At 37.5% G+C, this 9,843-nt stretch overlaps 1 protein-coding gene across 1 annotated transcript; it reads left to right on the forward strand.

The window, feature by feature from the left end:
- Nucleotides 1-6,408: 6,408 nt before the first annotated feature.
- On the forward strand, nt 6,409-9,134 carry BDR25DRAFT_334810 (uncharacterized protein; the record flags this gene model as incomplete). Its single annotated transcript, XM_033692964.1, has 4 exons — nt 6,409-6,746; nt 6,777-7,835; nt 8,192-8,256; nt 9,093-9,134. Exons 1-4 carry the CDS (start codon nt 6,503-6,505, stop codon nt 9,132-9,134), a joined length of 1,410 nt encoding a protein of 469 aa, XP_033546378.1. The 5' UTR covers nt 6,409-6,502.
- Nucleotides 9,135-9,843: the final 709 nt, after the last annotated feature.

A 9,843-nucleotide genomic window follows, 5' to 3' on the forward strand; every position in this document is an offset into this window, starting at 1 on the left:
CAGCAGCTTTAAACTGTCTCTAGAGTAGCTCTAAGTACTATATAAAAAAGGACGCTAGAGTGTTAGAGTTAGGTTAACTTAGTAAGGCGTCTCTTACTATCTAGGCTTTAACTTTGTGCTAGCTTTAGCTAGTGTCCTAAAAGGGCCTTAAAGTAGAGCTTATTAAAACAGCTTATATCTTTAGCAGCTTAAGAATAGTTAGTCTAAGCCTTAGTTTCTTTAAAGTTTAGAGTTTAAACTATACTACTTTAACTACTAGTGTTTAACTAATACTTACACAGCTTTTAGCTTAACTTTTACTTATACTAAAATAGTGTTTAACTTTTGCATATATAGTAAATACAGCTTTTACTACAGCAACAGCAACAGGTATTCTAACAGGTATAATAGTAGAAGTAGTAAACATAGCGCCTGTAATATTTACTATTACTGCTTTACTATTAGACAAGAGGTAGAGCAGCTTGTGCACTAGTATGTCTAATTAGTAATAATCTTCTAAGACTTATAAATAAGCTTAGAGCAGATAAATATTACACTAGTGTACCTATCTTATAACAACAACCTTAGCGCCTATAATATCCTTATTACAGACACTGCCTTATACTACAGTAACGCTATATACTTTACACTTATGCTAGGCAGAAACTTTTATGCTAACACTACTTTATATTTAGGCAGTTATACATGTAACACATATAATAACTTTAACTTATAAGCTACCTAGTTAATAGAAACAGTTTAATAGACATAGTTTAATAGACATAGTTTAATAAACATAGTTTAATAGACACAGCTTTATAAAAATGCTAGGATAAAAACACTTTAATAAACACACTTTAATAGACACACTTTAATAGACATAGTTTAATAGACACACTTTAATAAACATAATTTAATAGACATAGTTTAATAGACACAGCTTTATAAAAATGCTAGAATAGAAACGCTTTAATAGACACAGTCTAATAAACGCAGTTTAATAGACACAGCTTTATAGAAATGCTAGGATAGAAACGCTTTAATAGACACACTTTAATAAACACAGTTTAATAAACGCAGTTTAATAGACACAGCTTTATAGAAATGCTAGAATAAAAACGCTTTAATAGACACGCTTTAATAGACATAGTTTAATAGACACGCTTTAATAGACACAGTTTAATAGACGCAGTTTAATAGACACAGCTTTATAGAAATGCTAGGATTAAAACGCTTTATTAGAAACGCTTTAATAGAAGCGCTTTAAGGAATGCCTATAGATAGGCTTTTTTAATGTTGTATATAACTCTATAATTCTACTGTCTACAAACTCCTACAAACTTGTACAAACTTCTGCAGACTCCTAGAAACTTCTGTAGACTCCTAGAAACTTCTGTAGACTCCTAGAAACTTCTGTAGACTCCTAGAAACTTCTATAGACTCCTGGAAACTTCTGTAGACTCTAGAAAACTTCTGTAGACTCCTAGAAACTTCTGTAGACTCTAGGAAACTTCTGTAGACTCCTAGAAACTTCTATAGACTCTAGGAAACTTCTATAGACTCCTAAAAACTTTTAATGCAATTATAAAAGGCTATTAATTATTAGAACTTCTGTTAGCTTCTAATCTAATTAGTAGCACTACTAGCAATTGCTAGGTCTATAATTACATTAAACTTATCTTTAACTACGCGCGCGTACTTAGCAATATTAGCAAACTTAGAATTATCTGTGGTGTTAGGTTAGGCAGTTAGATATAAAAGGTCTATAAAGCCTTAAAGCTGCACATACGCGCAGTTAAATTTATTAACCTCTACCTTAAGCATATCTATTCTAGTAGTGTATATATTAAATAAGTTAAAGAACTTACAGCCTACTAAATTATTTAAGTTTTAAAGCGCTACTAATCTGTCTATAATAAGCGTTTAAGCTAAGAGGAACATATTTTAAATAGTAATAGCAGAAGTATAACTACTAGGTATATTCTTACTAAAGACCCTCTTTAACACTATCTGCACCTTCTTTACTTAGACATTATAAAGGCAAGTCTAGTTAAACACCTAATTAATATTATATGTAGAGTTCTTGTAGTTTCTTAAATTAATCTTATAGCTATAGTTAAAATGCTCTAGGCCTAGATTAATTAGCTTAAACATGTTTTCCTGTCTATACTAGTTTACAAAACTAGATGCAAGGATAGCATGCTATAACTCTGTAGTGTTAGCTAGCAAGAGAAGCTAGCAATACTAAAGCATCTTCTAGCTATAATTTATCTGCCTAGCGCTAAAGAAAACAATAATAAAAAGATTTATAAGGTGTTATAACATGCTAATATTACTGTACCTAACAGCATAGTGTACTGCAAGGAAGAGCTTAATCTCCTAGAGCATGCAACACATAGTACAGAACTTAACATTATCTACACCAGCGCTAGAACCCTACACCTAACGCCTAAAAGTAACAGTGCGTATGTTTTTAACTAACTATAAGAAATTATTTACTAAAAGATCTTTAATAGCATTTTTTATATAACTAAGGCGCTCTAAGAAAAACTTGTTAGTTATATATTCTAAAAAAAAGCATTAGCGTTGTATAGTAGCATAAAACAGTGCAGTAACATAAAATGTAAACCTCTAAATAACTAACAGTTCTAGTAGATAGTATTTACTATTGTCTTACATAAGCTGCGTTTAACACTACATAACAACATCTAACTTAATAGTATAGTGTGTAACCTTATCTGCTATAACTAGGCCTTAATATGTCTAGCTAATAGTTAACAGAAGGTTTATCTGCATATAGAACTATGCAGGAACACTAAGCAACTACTGCTTTTTGTTATATAGTTAAGTTGCTTAAACCTGTTTACCTTATATTAAGCAGATATTACACACTGTAAGCTAATTACTATAGCATAACTAAAAGTAATTATTAAAATTATTACTAAAAATATTAGTAGAGTTATTAGGCGCGTTTAGACCTAATTAATCTAGCTAAATAGTATTATAGACTTTATAAGTCTTACTAATAAACTTTTCTTTATTAAATATAGCACTTAACTAATAATACTTAGTCTTAACTAAGGGTAAGCAGTCTAAAATAGAGAATGCTAGGTATTTAGAAGATGCTCTGCTGCTAAAGACATGTAATATAGCTCTTAGGTAGAGACGCTTAATTAAATTAGTAATAAGACTTTAAAATATGTTATTATTAATACTATCTAGCCTATCTAATCTAGGGCTAAGTATAATGTCTTTAAAATCTAGAGAAACTGCTAAGTTGTGCATAAACTAAGTAAGACCTAACTTAGGTAGCTTAAAAGCTAAAATAGCTACAGCGTTTATTATGCTTTGCATAGTAGCTGTATAGCCTGCCTTTTTATAGCGCGTGCAATCTATAAAGTTAATGTTGTTATACATAAGTACTAGCTTTAAGTCCTTTATAAGAACTTATAATTTATTCTTCTTAGCACTATTAGTTCTTATTAGCCTAGAGGTTTATAAGTAATTTTAGAAGTTTTAGAAGTTCTAGAAGTTTTAGAAGTTTTAGAAGTATTAAAAGTATTAAAAGTATTAGAAGTATTAGAAGTACTAGATAGCATATATACTTAAGCTTTTTCTACAACCTTATTTATTAGCTTATTAGTATAATAATATAAATAACATAACTTAAGTCTACTTAAGACTTTAATTACGCAACACTTTGTTTTAGACCTAATAAAATAAGCATTTAGCATAGATGCTAAAGTGTTTAATCTCTTTTTAGCCTAAAAGAAGCATATAATACTAGTAATAGTAAACATGCGCTTTTTAATTGCATTAGACTTGTTAGCACTCTAGTAGCTTACATATCCCTAGCGTAAATTATGTAATATGCTTATAATAAAGTTATACTAGGTTAGCGCTTAATCTTAAATAGTTTAACTAGCATTATTAAAGTTAAGTATTAATATATCTATATTAAAATTAAAATTTTTAAAGTATATTTTTTATACTAGCTAATCTAGCTTTAAAGCGCAATAATTTATTACATTTTTTATATAAAAAACTTTTATTTTAAAGAGCAAGTCTATTAAAGTCTTTAGCACACACTGCCTATTACACACCTTGTAATACTAGCAATGCTAAAGAAGTGTATTGTCCTTTTTATTATCTACCTATTCTAGCATAAAGTCTTAAAAGCTTTATTAGACAGTCTGCAACACGTCTACTATGTACTGCAACTTCTCACGCCGCGACATAGGACTATAACGCCGCGTAGAGGCGCTAGAGATCCCACCTGCCTAGGTAAAGTTACTAGAGGCACCTACATTATTATTATAGTTTATAGGTTAATCTAGCATAAATGTATCCTTATTTTGTTTAATTAAAGGGTTATTTGTTAGCTAAAAGAGCCTAGGAGGTAGGCTTAACAATAGAGAAGAGTTGCTAAATAGAGCTATAGTTAGCGCGTCTGCTAGTGCGTCCGCTAGCGCGTTAGATAGAGTGCTAGCATTGTCTATGTTTAATGTATATTATAAAGCAGGATAAGCGCTTTACAGTAATAACAATTTTAAGAATTTTAACATAGTATTAGGGGGTAAAGTACGCTGTTAAAGATAGCAACGCTAATAGCTAATAAATAAATTAAGATATATATAAATAACTACTATTTTCTCTTAGACTCTTAGGACAGAATTACCTTTCTCTTATTTAGTGCGTTCTAATTAGTTTAGAAGTTCCTAGAAGTTTTTAGAAGTTTTAATTAGCTTAGAAGTTTTAGAAGTTCTGTCTATTCCTAAATAAGTCAAGGGCGATTCTGGGTCGAGGGTCTGACTCGTGAGATAACAGAGACCCTTCTTGTGACGGTGCTGCTTGTCAAGCTCCGCTGCTAGTCACATGATCTCGCTCAGGGCTAAGCGAGCGCGCTAGCGCCTTGGCGCCGCGCAAGCTTTTCTCTCGCGAAAACCCTTCGCCTTCTTCACTCCCCATCCTAGTTTAGCTAAAATAGAGCCGACCTGCTCTACCTCGCTTCCCCAGCTCCATACGGTAGTAGAGACAGTGCTTGTCATCACACTTCTGATAGGTTCCGGGGAAACCGAGATGGAACGATTCATGAGAATCGTTACACTTAGTAGTTTTCTGATATCCTTTTGTACAAGGCCTATAGGTGTTAATAGCATTCCTAGGTTTCTAAGTCCCCACGCCCTTCTATATGCCTCTGAGTTGATTTATACCGCATTCGGACCCATTGCCTTGTGTAAGGCTGGATGTCCCAGAACGGGCCAGTATGGCCTCCCCTGACCTGTTTGGAGGTCACATGACCTGTGCTTCGTATATAAGCATGAATCCTGACAAGCGAGGCTTGGCAGCGATTCGTCTCTCTTACAATACACTCCTATCTTTCTCCAAAAGTTTGCTCTCAGTGCTATCCGTGCTACCTACTATCCCATCTTTACACCTTGGTTATACTTAGGTGTGTAAGCAACTCGCCTGTTGTGTACGTTAATTAGATAGAAATTTAAGATTCACATACATAAGCTTTTGTAGATGTAATAATTAGTAACAATTGTAGGCGATTTACGCACTAGTTTAACTTAGTAATTTAGAGGGGATCTGACGAAGCGAGAATGCCAAGACATTTCGCCGATTTATTGCCGCGACAGCGCCCCCTGACCACTCTCACAAATACTCGCCGTTGATTGGCTGTGACAAGGAGAGGGGACAACCCGTTCATGAGTCCCCCTTGTGGTATGGAGATCTGTCATTACGGATGCTGCTGCCGAAATTTGACCCCTCTCTTAATCTTAACGTTCATCGAAAGGACGAATAGCGCCAAAGCACGATCGTGGAGCCGGCGAACATCCCTATTCGTGCGGAATAAACTTTCCCTAGCGGCCTTCGAGCCTTGAATCAGTCCCTGGGGGTGGAAGCGAGTAGCTGGATCCACTAAGGCCTTCGCACCTTTCCATGGCTAAAGGTAGCGCTAAAGGTATTGCGAATCTCTAGCGAAGGCAGATCGACATAGCGGCAGGGAGCTTATTTCAAGATGAGATGGTCCCGAAGTCGAGAGGTGCTGAGTGCGCTAGACTTGGTCAATGGTCGGAATCCTTACCGCCTTGGCGCGACTGGATTCACAAACTGAAAGGCTTGCATATACGCCTTCACTTGAACCTTGAAAACTTTAAGCTCGACAACGAATTGGGTCCGCACGCAATTGTTGATTGACGTGCATGCGCAAGTGGATCGCCGTTACTGTCACGCGCGTGCTGCTAGTCCGCATCAGCTCCACACCAAACTTTAACTGGACTTGGGACCAGGATCCAGAACACCTGAATCTGCTGCGGCATCTCTTCCCCGGAGACTACTGGGAGAGCTTTCCAGGCGATGAAGTGGAAAACAATGGTGCCACAGGAGCTATTCAGGGGCGCCCGTGTCTTAATCACGGCAAGTGGAACATTCAAGTAGCAGTCCATCGTACCGGAAAGATCGTGTGCACACATCAGACCACTTTCACTTCTTCCCACAGATTACATTGCCTAACAAAATGCCTGACTTGTCCTGGAAGGAGACGCGACCGGGGCGCTGGGAGCGCCCGCAGTCGTGCCTGGAGAAGATCAATCTTATCAACCGCAATGTCGCCAAAGCTCCGGATCGCGATAATTGGGCGAAGACGGCTGTCGTGAAGCTCGAGTTCTCCACTTCACTTGGTGATCCCGAAGCAGCCCTTAGGAGTGCTTGGAAGCAAGTACGCTACAATTACCCTGAGATGGCCGCCTTCCCCTACGATGGTACTTACATGTACCGCATTGGGAATCCAGATCAAGTCGCATTATGGGTCGCCGCAACATTCTCTGTCTGCCCAAACACTACTGTCGACGAACTCTTCGGCCATATCCCCAGGAACGAGCAGATGATGTGCTACTACCTACCTGACACATCAGAAGTGCTGGTGCGATCTCCACACTACCGTCTGGACGCTCGAGGAGCCGTCTTTTGCCTCAATTACCTCATCGAGTCACTGGCCAACCTCGATCCTGTCTTGATCTTCGGCGGATGCGCAAAAAACCTCTCGCCCAGTATCGACTCCGCACTGAACATCCCATATGAATACACACCAACCATCGAGCGAGCCGCAATGCGACGCTTAGCCGCTCTGAAGCCTCGAAATCCACCGTTAGAGCTCTCTCCCACCATAATGTCACATTCACCAGGAGCCACTCGGCGCCGCTTCATCAAGCTCTCCGTCAGCGAAAGCCAAGCGGTAATGACGGGCTGTGCGTCGGGCGACATGGACCTGACGGCGGCTCTACACGCGGCACTTGTCGCCACCGTAGCCAAGCTAGCCCCACCCTCCGAACTGTGCAGTTTCATGGCATCCTTCCACTGCGATCTCCGCTTCCTCATCTCGGAGCCAGTAACAACCAAGTGGGCGCCTACAAGCTGCACCAGCGTCGTAACCTCTGAAGTTGATGTCTCTCCTTCCACAACCTTCAAAGACATCTACACACAACTCGCCTCCGTCTACGCCAGCGGCTATGGCCCTTACTGGGCCTCAACGGCCTGTTTCCACGAGCAGCTTGCTAAAGTCCTAGCCAGTAAAGACCCAGATTACAGTGACGACCGCGCAGCCCCACGCTTCGGACCCCTAGGCGACATCGACGAACAATTGAAGAAAGACGTCACCAACGGACTCATACGTGTCAAAGACTTCTGGCTTGGAGGTGAGACGCTGACGAAGCGGAAGATAGTGCACAGTTGGATTTGGGAGCGGCAGATTCACTTCAGTTGTTGCTATAATGAGAGCTTTTGGGAAGATGAGTTTGTGGAGGGGTTTCTGGAACAAATTAGGGATGTGCTGTTAGAGGAGGTGGCGTTGAGTGGGCTGGTGAAGGGGTTGCAGTTGTAGGTTGTAATGGTAGATATTCTGGGTCACTGGGCTGGTTATGGAATTGGCGGATCATGGTTTCTAGGTTTTGCCTAAGCGTAATTTCAGGTTCTAGTAATATCCTCGTACTAGGCTTGTCTTCGTTGTTGTTTAGCTGCACTATAACAAGTGTAGCTATCTTCCAAACTTGCTAGGTAAGAATAGCAAGAGAGAGGCTAGTTGAACGTTCCAATTGTTGACACTGCTTGGAACCGACATGGCTATTTCGCAAAGCGCAGTTGGTGGAACTTCACCTCGACGCTTGGATGTTAGGTGCTAGCGCAGCTAACTTACCACCTGCATGAGCAGGGGAAGAGAGAGCGCCAACCATGAATATAGCGTCGAGTGCGAGGGGCAGGCCAGCTAGCTTTCCGGTGTACTAGATGTAAGCACGGTGGTCCGTACCCGTTTTGAATGACGAGGTTGGCTGATGGATTGTCTTTTATTGCTAGTTGCTGTGGCTATTGTAGCCTATCAATGCACAAATATCACTATTGGTTCGCTCTTCCTGCCCTACCTAACTGCCATCAGAATCGGCTAACCTCTAGGAGCACACATAAGAGCAGCTCGAGGCAATTGCAAGCCTACTCTTACTCACAAGCCGAGTAAACCCACAATACAAGATCATAGATTCTCCATACACTCCTACTACTTTGCACTTCGCTTCTCGTAGGGTGCACTACCCTAGTTTCCTACAGAAGCAGCAATGGGTTTGTTAAATTAATAGAAGACAGGATTAAATATTCAAATTATTTAGTTATTCTCTTAGAGCAGTCTGTTGCCTAAACGACTCTACTATAGTATGTATTTCTAGCCTATTTAGGCTACACTAAGACTAAAGCCTTCTACTATAACACTTTAGTATCTACTAACACCAAGGCATTTTAGAATTAAATAGTCTATATAAGAGAATAGTCTACTCTAACTAAATTCTTACACCTTATACTTTAGTTAATAATATATTAACTAATAGGCTTTTAACATGCTAATTAAAAAAAGTTTAATATTTTAAGCTTTTTAAGTAGTTTTAAAAAGCTAAATTTTATCTATTTAAGCTACTATAGTAATTTATATAGTTTTTAAAACTATACATGCTTAAAGATTAAATAGCATAGCGATATAACTAGTAAACTTATAAAATTAACTAATTTAAAAAAATATTTAGTTATTAATGTATTTAACTAGAAAGCTAGCTACTCTGTTAAACTAGCTACTTTTTCCTAGCATTACAAACACTGTGTATAAGAAGTAATATATTAATAAAGAAAAGCGAATTTGTTTTAAAAAGAAAGTAACGTACTTTATAGGCAAGTTGCTTACACACTAAAGTTACTTACTTTTACTAAAACTCTACTAAACTACTTTTTCTACACTAATGCATTCCTAACAACACTACTTAAACGTGCTAAAAGAACATTAGATATAGCTTACACTTTAGGCTTTTAAATAAAACGCAACACTTTTAAAGTAATATGCTGTAGCTATAGATAAAGTCTTTTAAAAGATAATAAATAACTAATACACTAGACAACCTTTATAAGCTAATTCTACAGCTAACTTATAAAGGCTAGGCAATAATAAAAAGTAGGTAATTATTAAGCATATACTTAAGCTATATGCGCAAGGATTTTTCTCTTAGCTAATATAGCTAATTCTTTACACCCTAAGTATAATCTAAGCTATGTTAGCATAAACTAGCCTAGTATGTTTATAAAGTGTTATTTAAAGCTTAAAGTAAAGTTTTAAGTATAAGCATAGTTAGTAAATATCTAGCCTATTATAAAGCCTATCTTATTAAAGTTGTACATGTTATTATCCTAGATGCTATACTTAGCTTTAATATTCTCTATAAGGCTAAACTAGCTCTAAATTACCTTAGGATTCTTATAAAAAGCTCTTATAGTTCTTTTTTATTTTTAGCTAAAGTTCTTTTAGAACCTATTTTTTATTAACAATAACGT

The sequence above is a fragment of the Lindgomyces ingoldianus genome, assembly GCF_010093535.1.
Source record: "Lindgomyces ingoldianus strain ATCC 200398 unplaced genomic scaffold BDR25scaffold_20, whole genome shotgun sequence".
Lineage (NCBI taxonomy): Eukaryota > Fungi > Ascomycota > Dothideomycetes > Pleosporales > Lindgomycetaceae > Lindgomyces > Lindgomyces ingoldianus.